Raw genomic sequence first — 21,075 nt, 5'->3', positions numbered from 1 at the left:
ACAATATAGAGTTGAATTTGTGACCTAATTTTATTTTTTTTCTTTGTAGTCATCATTCTGATTAAGCCACTAATGTTCTCTCGGAAGGTATGGAAATTGCACAGCTTATTCTCCACACTTCAATTAATCAAAACCTCTTTATTGAAATATACTAAGAAATAATTCTTTTAATCAATATTTTAGTAAAATTAGCAACTGAGAACAATTATTTATTCAATATGGATACTTTGCATTGAATAATTTTTTCAAGAAAGCACTGCCAAGGCAATTATCAGAAATTATCAGCTCGGCTATAAAACTAATTTCTTTGATGCTAAGTAACAATGAGTTATATTTATCAATCCACTTAAATTTCAAGTAACTGATTACTAAGCTTACTCTAATAGACAGTTCATATGGAAAGTCTAAGACACAAATATTGAAACATCTAAGAGGATAAAATATTTAATAGATTTTTAAAAGTTATGATGTAAAAAAGCTAAAATATAACATTATCAAGGTCAAATCTGACTAAATTTATTCTTTTGCTTACAATGATAAGAAATGGCATTTACTCTTAATCAGATAGGTAATAGTTCAATAATCTTAAATATTAACTCTTTGCCAAACTTTGAAGTTCATTTATTTATTCATTTATTTGTACAGGAGCCAACGAATGAACATAAGGATTAAATTAGCCAAGAATATAAGCAATAGTTTTAAGAATGCTCAATATAGTAATATTCCAAAATATCTAAATCATATAATTTATGGGATGGTAGCCAAAGAATCTTTTTTTTTTTTAGATATAATTTGAGGGGGAAAAAGGAAGAAAAAAACTTTAGAGGTAATAAAAAAAAAACAATCTCCAAATAAGCTCTTCCTTCACAATGACTGGTTTTATCTTTAAAGCTTACTACTTTATCAATAATTCTTACTTTTATGGAAATAGTTGTTTTGTCTTGTGACTTTAGTTAACATTCATAAAGGAAAAATTCAATATCTTATCTATTGTTGTTGGCTGAAATCATTATAAAATGTTGTGGACACTAAATTTGTTTTGAAAGAAAAGTCTCATGAATATTACAAATGTTTTGCAGAAAAAAAAATTGTTACCAAAATGGTGTCCCAACACACAACCAATTAGTGTTTAGAGTGATAATGCTAATACATGATCTTTTAACATTGTATTGTGTATATGATATACAGATATACAATGTATTTGACACTGAAAATATATTCCTCAGAAGCTTGGCATATTACAAATCATCAGAATTTAAGTTTACATCTAAGTAGAAATGTTTCCAAGGGACAAGGAAGAGAATCTACTACCAAAAATACCAAATCTATGCAATTCCCAACAAATTTTTAATTACTGGAAAAACAAAATTTGCAAGTTAATATTCTCAACATTTTAATATAGTTTTCATTCTGTCAAAGTCAAATACACAAAAACATTTCCTAGTCCTATTAATAGGAGACATAATCATTGCTTTATACATGATGGAATTGGTCTACTGTAGATGAGTATGATAATGAGTTCAAGCCTTTCAACAACTATTGCATTGAATTCAAGACATGTTTGAAGCTAAGGCTCAAGGCTCTACACTTGCCTCAGTTTGTCTAATAAGTTTGTTCTCTCTTTTTTTTTTTTGTCACATTTGAGCGTATAACAAAATGAGAATCCAGTTAGAGAAACAATTGTGACCGCAAAACTTATCCTATTCCAGCAGCTATCAGAGAAAAATTTGAAGTAGAAGCCCAAAGAAAAAAGGATTTTAAAATTAATATTCAAATAAGTTTTATATGTAACTCTTTCTCGCAATTGACCAGTGGTATCAAACTGCTGCTACATGAAAACAAAGCTGAAAAATTATGGTGAAAGCCTAATTATAAAAAGAAAAAATTTATGTCTATTCTTCTGGATTAAACATAGGATGCGCATAATTGGACAAAGCTCGTGTCAATGGTGGTAATTTATTAGAATTTGTTTACAGAGTTAAAAAATTCCTTTCAGACCATATGGAAATTATTTAAATACATATAATAAAAATTCTACATGCTTTTGGCATAATTTTTTCAAAAAAAGGAAAAAGATAATTCTTATAGTTTTAGTTGAATTAAAGTTAAATGTCCAAGGTTTCTTTGTGTTCGAACATTAAATGAAAACTCAAATCTGACAAAGCTATTTATAAAACACACAAACCTTTAAAATAAGCATAGATATTGCATGATTTTTTTCTAAATTTCAAAGAAATATATGAAATAATATTCTAGGTGACTTCATTATTGAAATGAACTTGCTCAAACAGCAGTTTAGAAATAGCAGATAATTTATGTTTACAAGGTGACCTAATTAGTGCTGGAGGTCACTGCACTAAAAATAGAATAGCTAGAGTAAGAAATAAACAAAAGCAGTTTAAATGGTTGTTGGCCTCTGAGAAACTGGTTTCATTTTTCTGTGGAAAAAGCAGATTTTATAAAGCATGTGTAAGAAATACTAAGCACCATAATAGATAGACATAAGCAGTAAATGCAGATCTGTGAAACCTTGAGAGAAATGAATCAAGTATAATTTGTTAGATGGATAATGTTAACTTCCATAAAACAGAGGGATGTCAAACAAAAAAAAAAAAGAAACATTTTGAAATGATGAAATTCTCTAATATTTTGAAATCAGCAATACTAACTAAAATTAGAAACCAGATATTAAAATTTATCACTGAGATGAAAGATATTATAACAACAAGACAGCACTTTTCAAAATCTTCCTAAATTATTTTATTTCTATGTTACACACCATGTTTCCAAAGATCACAAAATCAAATTAAAATACTAAAAGAATAAAAATAAAATAATCTTGCTCAAATTTGCCCACTTGGTGAAAACAAAAAGAAATCATAATGAAAGAAAAACTAAAATTGTGCTGGAAATTTTTCTTTTTTAAAAATTGAAATGCGAGAATGATTACATAGTCTTAGATTCACTAATGAACATCTTTAATAGCTTTATAAATCAATAAGTATTTAGTAGCTGTGTAAGAAATCAATGGCAAAATGATTATTCTAACAAAATATACCAAAGATTCAATTTTTTTGTAAAGAACAAAAAATATGATTATTCACAATTTCTGTACAAATCATTTCTGTAAAGTTTGCAGTTTTAAAAATCGACATGGAAATTTCATGGGGTAGTGAACTTAAAAAGAAAAAGAAAAGAAAACTAGTATCTTACAAATGTAACACCTATAATCATGAAGATCCTGTCAGAAATATACAAAACAAACTTCGCTAGCACTGTATTGTTTATTGTGAAACTAAGAATGAACCGGACAGATTAAACTACTCTTTAGTATATTTAATATAGGGACACTAACTCCAATATATAATCAGCTTTAATGATATTGTCTAAAATATTTTATGAGAAATAAACTATTTATATATATACACTCTTTACTTGTTTCAGTCATTTGACTGCGGCCATGCTGGAGCACCACCTTTAGTCGAGAAAATCGACCCCAGGACTTATTCTTTGTAAGCCTAGTACTTATTCTATCGGTCTCTTTTTGCTGAACCGCTAAGTTACGGGGACGTAAACACACCAGCATCGGTTGTCAAGCGATGGGGGGGGGGGACAAACACAGACACACAAACACACATACATACATATATATATATACATATATACGACGGGCTTCTTTCAGTTTCCGTCTAACAAATCCACTCACAAGGCTTTGGTCGGCCCGAGGCTATAGTAGAAGACACTTGCCCAAGGTGCCATGCAGTGGGACTGAACCTGGGACCATGTGGTTGGTAAGCAAGCTACTTACCACACAGCCACTCCTGCACCTATATATATATATCATCATCATCATCATTATCATTATCATCGTTTAACATCCACTTTCCATGCTAGCATGAGTTGGACGATTTGACTGAGGACTGGTGAACCAGATAGCTACACCAGGCTCCAATCTGATTTGGCAGAATTTCTACAGCTGGATGCCCTTCCTAATGCCATATATATATATATATATATATATATATATTCAGAAGTCAAACATGTATAGTAATAAACAAATACACAAGGTCAAGCTGAAAAACACTAAATGCACAGATGAACAGAGAACAAATACCAACTTATCAGTTATTGGCCAGGAGGTAGAGCTCAATTTCATACCATTACCAATAATACTGCTTCCACCCTGGAGGCAACCAGCAAGAAAACTTGCTTGGAAAGCAACTAAAGCATAACAAAACAAAATGAGACAGACAAACAAGAATGAAAAAGGAATACGGAAGTGGACATATGAAAATGGATAAAAGTAAAATGAGACTGTTAATGAACACTCAAGGGACAAAAAAAACAAAATAAGCAGAATATGGCCTTAGAGCTAGGCAAAGACAACAGAAAAAATAATAATACATGTATACAAATTATGTATAACAATTATTCTTCAGATTATTATTCCTTCAATCACTTAATGTCTACATCCTTACGTTAATGTAACTATATGTTTATTCCGTGATATTATATCTGAAACATTTTTAGGGTTTGTTTACATTTATATAACTGCTCTATAAACACAATAGTGGACAAGCCTACAGATGAGGCATCTCTACGGTTGTTCAATTTGCCAGAAATAGCAGTCAATTCTCCTTCAGATTACACCACACTGTCTTAAAAGGCTGCATTGAAAAATGTAATCCTAGATACATTATGACTTAAAGATAGGTTGGTTGTGACTAGATTTCAGTTGATCAGAGATCTGTTCAATCAAGGCTAGCCAAGGACTAAATAATGGCCCCATAATGATGGCTTGGCTTATTAATTTTCACGTGCTATTTTAACTTTAATTGTAACTTTTATGTTTAGTTTATAAATAAATCAGTGTAAAAATATTGCAAGCTTTTATTATTTTAAACTTTGATAGTTATTTCAGAACAAACCTTCATTTAACTATGTTCATGTAATATATTACTTTGAAGTGCAGATTTTGATCTGTTGTTTGATGCTAATGGATTTGCTCTCACATCAAAATTTGAGTAATTTTAAAATACAAGTTGTGAACTGCTCACAATGTCAATTAAGTATTTGGTCTGGGGATCATCAATGAATATACAACTTAACATTGGTTCCAAAAAATTCATAGTGATGAAGAACCTTGAAGATGAAGAATTTGCAGCAAACGTCTGCATTGACAACCAATTAAGGGGCATTATTGAAAGGAACCAATACAAAAGAACTTTTGAGACTACAGAAGAGAACTAAATGTTGATCATTCAACAACTGTTTGACATTTACACCACACTGGAAATTTAAAAAAAACTCATTTGTCGACCTGAGGGGAAAATATAAATTGTTGCCATGAATCCTGCTTTTGCACAACAAAAACAATTCATTCTTTATCACACTGTAACATGTGTCAAAAGTGAATTCTATATGACAATCAATGGTGTATTAGGCAATAACTGAACTAGGTACTAAAACACTCTCCCAAATTGAACTTGCATCAAAAGAAGCTTATAATCACCATTGTTTGGTGGTTGGCAAGTGGAATCAAACAATAGTATTGCTTCAGTATTAATGACTTATAAGGACACAGTATTTTGTTATGCAACCATAATATCCAGCAAGGTATATTAAACATTTTTATATGTCAGTATTGTGTTTTACTGTGTTAGCAGTGCTCTTACATCACTTGAAATATGTCATATTCATCCATTACTCATTTTTCATCTTCTATCTCATTGTTTGTTTACATCTGGCATCTCAGACATGAAATGTCATAACAAAATCAGTGTTGACAATAATTTCTATAGAAAATCTGTAGAGATAACCTCAACAAGTGCTTGAATTCTGGTGAAAACATCACAATAGAAGACAACTGTCAAGAATCAACAAAATGCACCAAAATCTGCAATGCTTAAATTATAGCTTTGGTCAATCAAAAAGTACCAATTCTTCTCCCTGGCAACATCCAACCAGGTTTCACAAATGACTACAGAAATTGAACTAACTGGGCTATGAAACTCCACTTTACCCAATTTAGTTCTCCAGACCACTCCCCAGATGACTATCACTTTTTCAAGCATCTTAATTTCCTACATAAGAAGGCTTTCAACAACCAAATAGCAACTCAAAGTGCCAGGATTCCTGAATTTTACTACTAAAATTAAGAGATTTTTTTCTTGTTGGCAGGAATGTGTAGGTTTTAATGATTATCGTTTCAATTAATAAAATTTATTCTGAGTTGAGATATATTGCTTAGAAGCTGATGATTAAAATCTGCAATTATTTTTGTAATCATGCCCACATAGTTATTCTTTTCTAGTATTCTCTCTTTCCACATCCTATAGTTGGTATTTATCTCTCGTATCTATGCTGCTATATTAAAATTTACAATTAGATACCATACCGATACAGACCACAAGCTGATCTAAAGGATGCAAATGCAAATATTCAATGCAATGATAATTATTATGATGAATAATGTTTTGAAAATTGAAAAGAAAATTCAGTAAAAAATAGAAATATCTAATTTTATTTTATTTTAAATGACAATATCTTAGAGCAAATTTAGATAACTTAAAATTGTTTTTGCATGGGAAAGACAAAAAATACTTCAAAAGTTCAATTACAAATCGAGTTGTGTCAATGATGAATCTATTGGATTAGTTTCTAGAGCAGAAACTGGGTATTTTATTTTCAGTCATGTCAATAACAAAAACATGCAAGTTCAATAGAAAGTGCAAAACATAATCTGGGAAGAAAAGAAACCAATATCTTCAAAGCATATATCTTTTAAAATGTAATTCTCTATTTAGGATTTTAAAGAGTACTTACATTTTATTTTCTCTTCCCGCATCCCCCGTGTTAAGATCACCAAACCACATAGTAAATCTTTAAAAGAGAGTCCTTTAGGAGTGCCACCAAATGCTCGATATATCAACTGAAATTTTAAAAAAACAACTTATAAACAGATACAAGATAATCGATTGATGTCAAACAAAGTGGACTCTTCCTTCTTACTCATTGTATAGCAGCTTCTAATGACACTAAAACATCTTTTATTGTCACTGAGGATAGATACACCCATATCATCTCTCCTCATTATCCACTTTCATTCATCAAATTTATACTGTTGCCTGTGAATTTCATGGCCAAACTTCCCATGGATTAATCTTGAGTATCTTCACTGATATCAGAACCACCATATTAAAACTACATTAAAACAATATGGCTTTTTGTGTAACCCAAATCAAAAAATTATAGTTCTGTGATATAAATCCTTCCTCAATGAGACATGTTAGTTGATGCTGAAGAATAAAAATATGAGAGAGAGAGAGAGAGAGAGAGAGAGAGAGAGAGAGAGAGAGAGAGAGAGATAGAGAGGGGTGTGTGGAGAGGTAACATATTAGTAGAGAGAGGGGAGCAATCAGAGCCAACTAGAGCAAGGAGAAAATGAAAAGAAGGACAACAGATTAGAAATATCTTGTGATGGGGAGGTAATGACATAGAAACACTATAAAAGATGTTTGTGTGTGTACACACACACACACACACAAATAAACATGACCTCCTCACCCCATACTGTTTTTCAAATCTGCTTGCCTTTCTGTTCTTATTGTCAGTCACCTCTCACTCCATTAAGACTTGTTGTCTCTCTCCCTCTTTCCCGTCCTCCTTTATTACATCAACCTAATTTATTTATCCTTGAGCACCATTTGACATTTCTTCTCTCACCAAAGAAGGATTCTGCTTAAAACACTGAACTTTTCTTCTTTGAGGCATAAGATTTATTCCACTGAACTATCCCATTAGTTTTTGTTAACTCAGAACATCCGTAGTTTCCACAGGGTCTACTGTTTTATCATACATTATATGGATCTGTCAATCCCTTTGACACTCTTCCCACTCTTTGTCAATGATTTAGGTATTCCTAATCCAAACTTTTTAATGCCAAGGATACAATCATTCAAATCCCAGTCCATCATTGATATCAAATCTCACTTAACATGTATCGCTTTCATTAATGAGGATTCTCCTCTTTCATTTTACTCATGGAGATCAGACAAACCAGTACACTCTAACAAACTTAAAATGAAAAACGTGTCTGCTTTCAATAAAAACTAACACAATACATCCGCTTCTCAAATGATCCCCTCCCTATACATTTTAAGATCTACTATTCTCAATTCTATTATCATTTTCTATATTTGTACTTCAAGTACTCTCAGCAACTAAAATGGTAAACAAAAAGATACAAACTTTACTATTGTCTTCTAAATATAACATTCAGCTGGTGCTAATTTGAGATTTAAAATTTTTTTAACAGTTACCTCAAGATTAGCAATGAAATATTTTTATATATTTACACCAACACCTAGTTTAACCATTAAATCTATTGTGGAAGTAAATATTTTTAAAATATGTTTTATAGCAAAACCAAAATAAAAAAAAATTAATAGCTCCCAAAACTATAATCTTATTACAAGATTGTAGACACTTAGGTAATCAATGCTTATCCTGTGACTGAAAAACAAGCATATAATTTTAGCACACAATATCTTCATTTATTAATAATATTTAGCACCAAAATACAACTTCAAACTTCCAAATTAAAAAGGTTGAAAGTAAAATATTTTAGGTACAAAATCTTTTTTTCTTTTTTTGGCGGGCACAAGAAGAGGAATTTGCATAAACACCAGTAACTTATAGGTACCCATTTTTGTACTTATAATGGACTGCAATGCATTTAAACCTGCAATTTCCTGTTAGAAGATATACAGTGACTGTTATATCATTGCTGAAACCAAGAGGTCAAAAATTAAGAAAAAATTCTTATAAACCCATTAATGATATATTTTTAGGAATCTATTTTTATATTTTACCATTTTTTGTTTCTTATATATATATATATATATATATATATATATATATATATATATATAAGTACTAAACTACATTCATTGACCTCAAAAAATTAACCTGATAACATTGAAAACAAAAAAAAAAAAACGACTAACATATCCAGATATAAGATCAGATAAAATAGTTTAATGACACGGAATGAAACTATAAAATACAATTTTTACCTGAGCAAATTTGGGAGGAACTCCTTCCCAGAGAACTTCTCTAATAAATAGGCCTTCAGTCATTAATCCATTTAAGTTTGAAGTGCGCTTAAAAGCATTTTTTAAACGCTTCATTTCAGCTTCGGTCACTGTAAGAAAAGAAACAAAAATCTATATAACAAGAAGCAATGATGATTCTAATTTTATCACATAATCAACATATACTTAAAAGATTAAGATAAGTAATTAAATTATATAATCTACTCATTCTTTATTGAATGTATTAAGAAAATATCTTCCTTAAGAGTAAATTCCACTTTCAAGCTATCTCAGGCAGTTCTCAACCATCTTAGGCAGTTCCAGCCATCACCATCAAATGGTGTACCTCTAAACTGGTCACTATTATTACTGCATTCTTCAAGATTTCTTGACTCCAGGTATTCAAAGTTATAACAATACATCACCAATAAGGTAACTTCTCAGACTTTGCCAACTGCAGATCTATCATTTCCTTCCAATATGAATTGAAATTTAGTGATTATACAATAGGGTTTCCATAGAGTGATATATTTTTTATGGTATAATAAAGATCCTGTCTTTAAAAAATTTTAGCAAAAGTTATTGTCCTTGATCAGTGAAATGCTTGACTAAACAACAAAACCCTAATTAACATGAGTTCAAGTAGCAAGGCTAATAAATTGATACTAAATCCCCAAAAGCTTGGAGTTTAAACTTGATTACAATGGTAACACTTCAAACACTGCATGGAAAATTGTTTGGCTGTATTCTCAAATTATTTCTTGATAAATATTGTGCTATTAGCAAGTCTTCCACCAAAATACAATATGTAATCTAACCTCTGGATAAAAGAAAGACTGATGAGAAAAGTCCTACTGATAAGAGGGAAGTATTGGCTCTAGACGATAAATGGGAAGTTATTAAAATACATAATCATGGAGACTACAAAGAAAAATAGAATGATACATATGTATGAATGAAGAGACAGTATGAACAATTACATAAAAAAAATAGATGACTATAAGTAAAAAGGTAAAGCTGTACTAGGTATGCAAACAAGCAATAGAATCAGTATAATCACCGAATTAGCACATTTTCTGTTTGCAATTAAAAAATAAATGGCAGAAAATGAGATTTTTGACAAGAACTGAAGAAACTTTTACTGCTAATTACAGTTTTTTTTTGTTTTTTTTTTTTTAAGATTCCAATTCTGGAAAAGAAAACAAAATTCCTTTTGTTCATGAAAGGAAATACTGATGGTAACTAACTGTTGTGTTAACTAATATTTCCATTGGCTTTTAATATTCCTTTTTACTATAAGGACAAACCCTGCTCAACTGGTACTTCTTTTATCAACCCCGGAAAGATGAAAGGCAAAGTCGACCTTGGTGTGATTTGAACTCAGAATGTAATGATGGACAAAATGCCACCAAACATTTTGCCAGTGTGCTAGTGATTTTGCCAGCTCACCACCTTATTGACTTAATACTGGTACTAAATAATTGATACACATTGATATCCTATGCACTCTGTATTTCTACTATGAATATCTGCTTGTATTGCTTAAATACTATAAACTACAGTCAATACTCTCATGTAGATTCACTGATTTGGGATAGCTTTGACTGAATAGACACACATTGAGGTCATAACACATCAATGTTTCAAAGTCCCCTTATGCCAATGAATCACGTGTTATGAACACACATTCTCTAAAGGGAGATGTTCTACAAAGATGAAATATAACAACGATGAGCATGTTCATGCTTGAATCTGCCAGAATATATTAAGAATGAACAGATCTGTTATTAGAAAATTACTATTTTTAAATCTCACAATGTGAGATATTCAGCAACAGTACTTTGTTATAAAGATTGTTTGCCAGCATAACATGGCAGTCCTAGTTTAGGACGAATGTCGCTGTAATTTAGCCCCAGGAGGCTATACGACACGATCTGCATCCTTATATTTTCGAACAAGGGAATCTAGCACCCCCACTCAGCTCAAAACAATATCCATGTATCACGATTTCCAGGTTATTTCCTTTCATCAGCACAGAATAATTGTTTGGCTAGAGGTGGCACTGCCAAATTCCCGTTCGAAATATATTGTTTTCAAAGTGAGATCTAGCCACTGATCTATATATTAGAAAATTACTATTTTTAAATCTCACAATATGAGATATTCAGCAACAGTACTTTGTAGTAAAGATTGTTTGCCAACATAACATGGCAGTCCTGGTTTAGGATGAATGTTGCTGTAAGGACACAGATCATGTCGTATAGCCAGCTGGAGATGATGAGTCCTGGGGCTAAATTACAGCAACATTCATCCTAAACCAGGACTGCCATGTTATGTTGGCAGCTAATCTTTACTAGATCCGTTATTGTACCAAATTATTGTTTTTATTGAAAGTCTTGGGGTCTATTTTTAATAGTAACAAAAATCTGCACATTATAAACTCAGACCATGATATTGCTATACTAATGATGTTATGATTTTACATGCCTTTTGTATGTTTGTGTGCAGCTAAGTCTATTTAAGATAACTACCAGTTTGATGTACGGGGCAGTTATATGGTGTATAATTTGGATAACATTGGTGAATCAAAATATTCTGCTATAACAGATGTTTAAAGAACTGAACACTGTGGACCTATATTATCACCATAAAGATCATACATAATACAGCAAAAAAACCTATGTGTATCACACAGAACCTCAAGGCTCTTAAAGGATATAACCAACAATCTCTATTGATATGTTGGTGTTACCATAAACTATGAGTCATCTCATTTTGAATATTAGCTTTTGACCTATTTTGCAGGAAGAACAGTCTTACTTTTAAAGAGTTATTTATTTCAGAGAATGTCCCTGGTCGTGGTATTGCACTTAGTGACTTGTGTGAAAAAAATGAATGCCATATTTTACCCAACAAATATGATATCTCTTTTATAGTCAAGAAGTATTTTTTACTTTTAGTTACAATGAGAGAAAATGCAATTTCAATGGTAGAGTTTTGAAAACAATTCACTTAAAAGATGTAAGTGAAAATATTCATGAATTATAGGAAAATGTGACAAGTAACATGAGAACTGTTTCAAAACATATTTTGCCATATTGTGCTAATGATACAAAGACATTCCCCATCAAAATGAAATTGAGAAATAACTAACATTGGAGGAAAGTTTGTTTCAATGAAAGATGATACAAATGTTTAGGATTGATTGAAACATTTTTGGAAAGGATTAGTAGATCATGAAGTGACTTAGCCTAACAGTGTCCATACAAAGAAACAGACTATGAAGAAGTTGATGAAATTAATCAACAAATGAAGAAAATGGCAAAATGAATGTGATGATGTTTCACAAATTTCACAAAAGTTGAAGCAGTTTATAATATATGCTAATGGAAATAAAAATCTTTTATTGATAAAAATCAAGGTTTCAGCCATATGACAGCTTAAATCTTAAAACAATGTCAATTTTTGGAATAAATAAATAATCTCTAATAGCATTTGTGACCAGTTATTTTATGCAAATATTTGTGCACAAAATAATTTTTTGAAAATGCTCTTCATGAACCATTAAAAATGTGTCAGCTACTTATAGGTAGATACAGTGAATACAGTTAAAAGAAAAAAGCAAAACAAATAATGCGTTCCCTATTATTTTCAGCATTCATTTGCAGCTCTTCATAAACCTATGGGTTTATATGCATTTATATAAGTGATTGCCTGTTATAAAAAAAAAAAAAGTACAATCAAAAGAAGTAGGAAAAGAGGTGGAAGTAAAAAAACAAAATGGTCTATTACATGATTTAAATATGTGCATCAAAACTATGGAACAAATCTTTAATTGAATATTCCATTGTGCATAATAGTATTTTGGTAATAAAATTTCAATAAAAGTGGTTGCTGGCAAAGTTTTAAGAATCTGGTGTACTCAGTAGTTACACAAGTGTTAGAAAGGTAAGAGGTAATAATCACCAACCATGAGATTTTAAACTAGAATAATATCTAGTTCATATCTTTTATTTGTTTCAGTCATTGGATTGTAGCCAGGCTGGGGCACTGCATTGAAAGGTTTAGTCAAACAAATCAACCCCATTACTTATTTTTATGCTTGATATTTATATATCAGTCTCTTTTTGAAGAACCACAAAGTTACAGGGATGGAAACACACCAGTAACAGTTGTCAAGTGATGGAAGGACATACACACACATATAAGGCTTCACATAGTTTCCATCTACACACAAGGCATTCGTTGGCCCAGGGCTGTAGTAAAAGACACTAGCTCAAGATGCCAAATAGTGGGACTGAACCCAAAACCATGTGGCCACAAAGTAAACTTCTTAAACACACTGCTATGTCTGTATACGTTTAAGATTATATATATATATATATATATATATATATATATATAAGTCAGTAAATAGTGGGGTTGTGTTAACCGCACGTGGAGAAATAATAGGAAAATGAAAAATAATAATAAGGCAGAATGCTAATTGGAAGCATATTTTAATAAAGATTTCTAACCAGATTTCATTGCATGGCAAATTATCAAGAAGAGGGAGAATGAAAATGTTTTTTACAAAGAAGTAAAAAATGAAAAAAATAATATATAAAAAAATAAATATACCAATACATTATATTGTCTTTGAGCTTTTAAAGTTCAATGGTAATTCATGTAGATAATGGTTGGAAAAATATGGATGCATGAAAATTGTGAGTTGTGTTAGGTTTAAAAAAAGAGAAAAGTGGCTAAAAGTTTGTGTTAAGCAGGAAGCGTGGTGTCAAAATAGGAAGTGTGGTGTCAAAACAGGAAGTGTGTGTAAGGGGAGACAAATCTTTTTAGTTGGAGTTATAAACTCTTTTTCAACAGGAAGTTTATGTCTGTTCCTAGAGAAATAAGGTCACTGAGGGGTGTGTGTTAAGAAATGGTTGGAATTTCTCTATGAAAAGATTCTCCTTGTTGATTCTTTCTTGTGTGGAGATTCTGTCTTTACATTGATAGAAAGGGAATATAAGGAATTTAGGGTTTTTGTTTCTGGCATAAGAGTCTATGTGGCCACTTTAAAACAAAGTTTAAAATCAAAACCAATTTCTCTTGTTCCTCTGGGAACCTCATTTATGTCCTCACATGCGCAGGTTGCCAAAACTTCTATATCAGACAGACAAGCCTCCCATTGCATAGAAGAGTAGCAGTCCATAAAGAACAAATAAATCTCCCTCAATACCGCCAAATTCCACTCATAAAAAGCACCCACTACACTTTGGCGTTAGGAAGGGCATCCAGCTGTAGAAAACACTGTCAGATCAGATTGGAGCCTGGTGTAGCCTCCTGGCTTCCCAGACCTCCAGTTGAACTGTCCAACCCATTCCAGCATGGAAAATGGACATTAAACGATGATATATATATATATATATATATATGTATATCATCATCATCATTGTTTAACGTCCGCTTTCCATGCTAGCATGGGTTGGACGATTTGACTGAGGACTGGTGCAACCGGATGGCTACACCAGGCTCCAATCTAATTTGGCAGAGTTTCTACAGCTGGATGCCCTTCCTAACGCCAACCACTCAGAGAGTGTAGTGGGTGCTTTTACGTGTCACCCGCACGAAAATGACCACGCTCGAAATGGTGTCTTTTATGTGCCACCCGCACAAGAGCCAGTACAGGGGCACTGGCAACGATCTCACTTGGCTTGCTGGGTCTTGGCACACATATGTATATGTACATATATGTGTATCTATGCATGTATGTATATTTGTGTGTGTGCATATATATATATATATATATATATATATATATGTATGTATATATATATATACATATATATATACATATAGTGCGACACAGCAGCAAAAACAGGTGTCTTGCTATAACGGAGAGGGCACTAAAGGAAGTGATCCAGTATCAGATGATGAAAGATTAGAATGTGACAGAGAAATAGAGAGGCAGAAATAGGTGTGCAGCTATAGAGGAGACATGGCTACCCAACCAGAGGGAAGAACAAGGGAAAGAGAGAGAGTGTAGGAAACAGGAAAAGTGTAAGAGCAAGAGAGAGATGGTGAAGTGCCAGGGTATACTCACAAGTAACAAGGATCAGAGCATAGATGTGATGGTAGAATAAAGAAGAGAGAGGTACAAGGTCATAATATATGCAATTGGCTAGAAGGCACAAGTAGGGAGTGGGGATTGCAGTGACTGATGAAAACCTGGGGTAGAAAAATGGGGTGGGGGAAAGCAGCAGTACAGTGAGCAGGGCAGTAAGGGCAGGAAAGAGGACTGGATGACTATCATAGTTTATGAAGAGGAAATTTGAGGAAGAGAAAGATGCTGTTTAGAAAAGATGTAGTTTGGTTTCTTGGTACATGTGGGTAGGTCACAACTCTTCTAGCACTCAGTTTTGCTGATGTAGATGGGTCTTCTCTAGAACCTCATATCGCCAAACATTTCAGTCCATTGTCATATATATATATATATATATACATACACACACATATATTTGTGTGTTTATCTTTGTATTTGTATTTGTCCCCAACCACCATTTGACAACTGGTGTTGCTGCGTTTACATCCCCATAGCTTGTAAAACAGACTGAAAGAATGAGTACTAGGCTTTAAATGATGAGTACTGGGGTTGATTCATTCAACTAAAACTTTTTCAACGTGGTGCCCCAGCATGGCTGCAGTCTAATGACTGAAAGAAATAAAATATTAAAAAAGATTCAATGCTTCCAAAGTTTGACATTAATTGTCTTCTCATGATCTTCATGCACAAGCTGATGAATTTTCTCCACATTTCCAAGGGTGACTCTTATTCAGGCCTTCCAAATTGCTCATCATTTACCTGGGACGTTCTGCTTTTGAAGTGCCTGTGTCACTTAAAACATTGTGTATGATCCATTGCCTTATTGCAGTAAGCTTATTGAAACATGCTCAATGTCTCTACTGCAGACTTCTGAAGTTTAGCCCAAAATTTTATGTTGGCTCTTTGTTCCAACTTCCTGTACATGACAAAATTGCAGACTATAGTATACATGTGATCACAAAAAAAACAAAATAAATTTCACAACTTCTGAAGTAAACACAATGATGTCACTCAGCACACTGCCTCATGAAGGTCACTGCTAGCTCTCACTGTGCACACAACCATGTACTGCCATCTGTTGGCACACTACAAAACTAGTCCAAGAACTTTTTGATACCATCTTTGTATAGTTAGATAGATGGATCTTTTTTAAAACGGGGGCCACATTTTTCATTAACGAAACACTTTGAAACTTGGATCACTGGTAGAATGTGTCATATAAAACATCTTTTTCTCTTAGTCTTCTTAAAAAAAAAAGAAATCCATAAATTATTCCATGTTAAAGTTGTCGTATTTCTGTAATTTCAACCAATCACTGACGTCCATTCAGCCGATATACATTAAGTGCCGACTACATAAACAAACGATTCTGAAACAATTAACCCTAACCCTAACTCTAACCCTAACCCTAACCCTAGGGTTAGAGTTAGGGTTAGGGTTAGGGTTAAAGCAAATTTAAAATGAAAAAAGCAAATAAAACAAAGAATCGTTTGTTTATGTAGTCGGCACTTAATGTATATCGGCTGAATGGACGTCAGTGATTGGTTGAAATTATCGAAATAAGACAATTTTTTACATGAAATAAATTCGAATACAAAAATATTTTTCTGTTCTATAACACAAAATAGATAAGTATACGAAGTTTGAAAGTCTTTCGGTACCAAAAGCACTACGTAAAACATTAATGAAAAATGTGGCCCCCGTTTTAAAAAAGATCCAGATAGATTGCTATTGAATCATATACATATAGGCGTAGGAGTGGCTGTGTGGTAAGTAGTTTGCTTACCAACCACATGGTCCCGGGTTCAGTCTCACAGCGTGGCATCTTGGGCAAGTGTCTTCTACTATAGCCTCGGGCCGACCAAAGCCTTGTGAGTGGATTTGGTAGACGGAAACTGAAAGAAGCCCGTCGTATATATATATATATATATATATATATATATATATATATATATATATATATATATATATATGTATGTGTGTGTGTGTTTGTGTGTCTGTGTTTGCCCCCCCCCCCCCCCCAACATCGCTTGACAACCGATGCTGGTGTGTTTATGTCCCCGTCACTTAGCGGTTCGGCAAAAGAGACTGATAGAATAAGTACTGGGCTTACAAAGAATAAGTCCTGGGGTCGATTTGCTTGACTAAAGGCGGTACTCCAGCATGGCCACAGTCAAACGACTGAGACAAGTAAAAGAGTAAAAGAGTATATGTGAGCTGCTAATGTATGAACTTGAGATATAATAGAGATGTTATTTGCATTCATGCGTTTCCTAGAGTTTTATCATCACATATATGTTGATAAGGAGATATTTTAATTGCTTTACAGCTTCAAGGTCGAATTTATTCTTCATACTCATAATTTTCCTAATTTACATAGTTCAAATAATGTTATTTGGGCTGCAGAGATTGTAATTTTATTGAAGGATGTTTGACAAGTAACATGCAAAAAGTAACAACTAAAATAACCATACAATGAAACAACAAATGATATTTTCTTTATTTTATGAATATTTATTTGATTACATTTCTTTCTCAAGAGCATCTACTCCTAATTTCTGTATTCTGATAATGTGAGGATTAAGGTCTCATTAGCTAATTTGCTTGTTTCTTCTATTTATCTGTTTAATAGAAGTGATATCTTCTTTCAGTATCACTATCATTTATAGTACACAATACTATGTTATAACTTCACTCTAGCTTATATTTAAGGCTAGCTTTCAGTTCTCAATGCCTGTTACTATTTCCATAATAGCTTGTATTGCTTTCTAATATTTCAGTTGTGTACTATGTTTCTATTGTGTCCTCCTAATTTTTAACCTGCAAGCTTATATTCACTGCACTCAGCAGTAGCTGCAAAATAAAACTAATACGTAACTAATAAAACAACCACTGATATTTGTAGTGCAATAAGTACTCTATCACTGGTTGACATTAGGAAATGTATGAAACTGGAAAAGAAAGGATGTCAACCTAAATATCCAATCAATACATGCCAGCAAAAGAAAATTAATATTAAGCATGCATAATTTTTGTGTTTTTGATTTCAGGATGAATAAAAACATTAATTGGTAATAATAAAACCTTGCATATAGCTGAGAAATCATATTTAATAGAATATAAATCAAAACATTGTCTATTCTTTTGCATATTGGGAATATTATTTTTAAAATTTACACTATCATTATTTGTGTGTGTGTGTGTGTGTCATCCACACACTCTCATTCCCTCCCATGACCCACTGTCTGTATCCTCTCTTATGCTCACTTTCTTGTTCCTTGACAGTTTGCTCTAGCAATCCATTATGACCTTATCTCCTTCAGCCATGTAGCTCTTCTGTAGCAAGAAAGATGGACATGTCCCTCTATTATACTTTAGCCTTTCAACACCTGACATAAGGCCACCCTCCCCCACCTTCCTCTCCCAAATATTTCTTTTTAGTAGTGTGAGCTGTTTCCTTTTCCTCTGTTCTTTTATGCCGTGCAAGTTCCTTGACAACCTATGAGTACCAATGCAGCATGGGTTATGATTAAATAAATATAGAGTGATATCAACATGTGTTTAATATTGCTGTGAAATAAGGCTCTGTGAGGGCTTGTTTAGCCTATCAGATGTAGATCAAACCAGCCAACTTTTACTGTTCTTATACTTTAAATAACAAATAGTGAAGTGCTAAAATAATTTCCTCCCTTTTTTTTTTTTGTAAAAAATATTTTTATATTCTTAGACTTTCAAGCTTGCACATATATATATATATATAGAAAAATGTAAAATAATAATAAGGCAGAATGCTAAACTGGAAGCATATTTTAATAAAGATTTCTAACTGGCTTTCATTGCATGGCAAATTATCAAGAAGAGAGAGAATGAAAATGTTTTTTACAAAGAAGTAAAAAATGTAAAAAAATAATATATAAAAAAATAAACATACCAATACATTATATTGTCTTTGAGCTTTTAAAGTTCAATGGTAATTCATGTAGATAATGGTTGGAAAAATAAGGATGCATGAAAATTGAGAGTTGTGTTAGGTTTAAAAAAAGAGAAAAGGGGCTAAAAGTTTTTGTTAAGCAGGAAGTGTGATGTCAAAACAGGAAGTGTGTGTAAGGGGAGACAAATCTTTTTAGTTGGAGTTATGAACTCTTTTTCAACAGGAAGTTTATGTCCTTTATAAGAACAATAATAATGTTGAAATGAAGAATGAATCTATAGTGCATGTGTTGTGTTTATTTGGCATAAAAAAAAAACAAGATCATCCCGAAATATAACAATGTCTGTTTCAATACATGAACGTCTGTTTTAATACACGAATATATATATATATATACGCCACACTAATAACAATTGCATATTTTTGGGTTGTGTGTTGTGTTTTTCTTTCGTTAGCTATTTACTCTATTAGCTTAATTTTGTTTTATTTCTTTCTAAATATTTAATTAACAGAAATCCCCACCATGTGTCTAATTTGTTCTTTTTCTTTTTCAGTTATAAGCACATTGTCCTATTTTCAAAACTTAAATTTTATTTACACATTCATTCCTTTGTCTTACCTTTGATCATTAATGAACTTCAATCTTTATAATTTCATAGATTTCGGCTTACACTGATTAAATTAGCTATGAAATGTTGAACAATCTAATCTATTCTTATAAAACATTGTAAAGTGTCTTAGTGCATTATCAAATGTATCAGTTTATAGTGAGTAACTTAAGTATAATTATCATGATTCTTACTGTATGTGTATTCCAATGCATACATTGAGCATGTACTAGATATATACTATCACTACAAAAATATGATTAACATTTTACACACAAATTGAGGTATCATTTTTATGTAAACAAAACAAACCTATGTTATGAATGCTCAATGACTTGCATTTTCATTCAGTCTCTCTTGCCATAATTCCCTAGTATTATGTCTACATTCAGTATCATAAATCAAGCTTCCTGAACGTAATTCAAAGGTGCATTATATGAAGAATAAAATATGCAAAACTCTATAGTTCAAGAAAAAAATAAATGAGTCAGCTTTATATATGATCTTTCATGTTTTACTTGTTTCAGTCATTGGACTCCAGCCATGCTGGGGCATTGGCTTAAAGGATCTAGTTGTACAAATAAATCAACTCGAGGACTTATTTTTAGTTTCTTTCTGCCAAACCGCAAAGTTACAAGAACATAAACAAACCAACACCAGTTGTCAAGCGGTGGTGATGGACAAACACAAATACAAACATGCATGCAGATACATATATAACCCTGTATGTATACAGTGTGTGTGTGTGTGAGAGAGAGAGAGAGAGAGAGAAAGAGAGTGTGTGTGTGCGCACGCGCATGTGTGTATACATACATTTGTCTTTCAGTTTTCATTTACAAATTCACTAACAAGGCTTTGGTCGGCCCAGGGATATAGTAGAAGACACTTGTCCAAGGTGCTGCACAGTGGAAACGAACCCAAGATCACATGCTTGGAAAGCAAGCTTCTTAACCACACAACTGTGCCTAAATATATATATATATATATATATATATATATATATATAACTTTTATAAGTAATATTCTAAAAGAATATGTAACTGAACTTATATTGAGTGCTCTATTTTTTGAGCAAATAAATATATATATATATATATGTGTGTTTTTATATTAATAAATTTATAAACTTATCAATAATATTCTCAGGAAATCAATATTTAATATTTCTAAAGATATATATCCAATATGACATGGTAATATAATAAATTTAAAATTTAAAATATAAATATACGAAATATAAATATAAATATGTATAAAAATATGAATGTAGATAAAGATACATGTGAATATAAATGCATATAAAAATTTTATGCGTAATTAAGCATGAATATTGTAAAGTCTAAAATATAAAAAAGCCTA

The 21,075-nt window shown here is 32.0% G+C and overlaps 1 protein-coding gene across 8 annotated transcripts in view; it reads right to left on the bottom strand.

The window, feature by feature from the left end:
• Positions 1–21,075, bottom strand: part of LOC106879368 (ubiquitin carboxyl-terminal hydrolase 32) — a 161,711-nt gene that overhangs the window by 72,108 nt on the left and 68,528 nt on the right. For all 8 annotated transcript variants that reach the window (XM_089350953.1, XM_089350965.1, XM_089350966.1 and 5 more), the window contains exons 2-3: positions 9,078–9,205; positions 6,826–6,931 (exon numbers count right to left, since the gene is read on the bottom strand). In XM_089350953.1, coding sequence (XP_089207079.1) covers positions 6,826–6,931; positions 9,078–9,205 — 234 coding nt within the window. The remainder of the gene's footprint in view (positions 1–6,825; positions 6,932–9,077; positions 9,206–21,075) is intronic.

Source organism: Octopus bimaculoides, chromosome 1 (assembly GCF_046866305.1).
Source record: "Octopus bimaculoides isolate indiv1 chromosome 1, ASM4686630v1, whole genome shotgun sequence".
Lineage (NCBI taxonomy): Eukaryota > Metazoa > Mollusca > Cephalopoda > Octopoda > Octopodidae > Octopus > Octopus bimaculoides.
The sequence above is the reverse complement of the archived record's forward strand: the minus strand, read 5'-3'. Positions and strand labels throughout refer to the sequence as shown.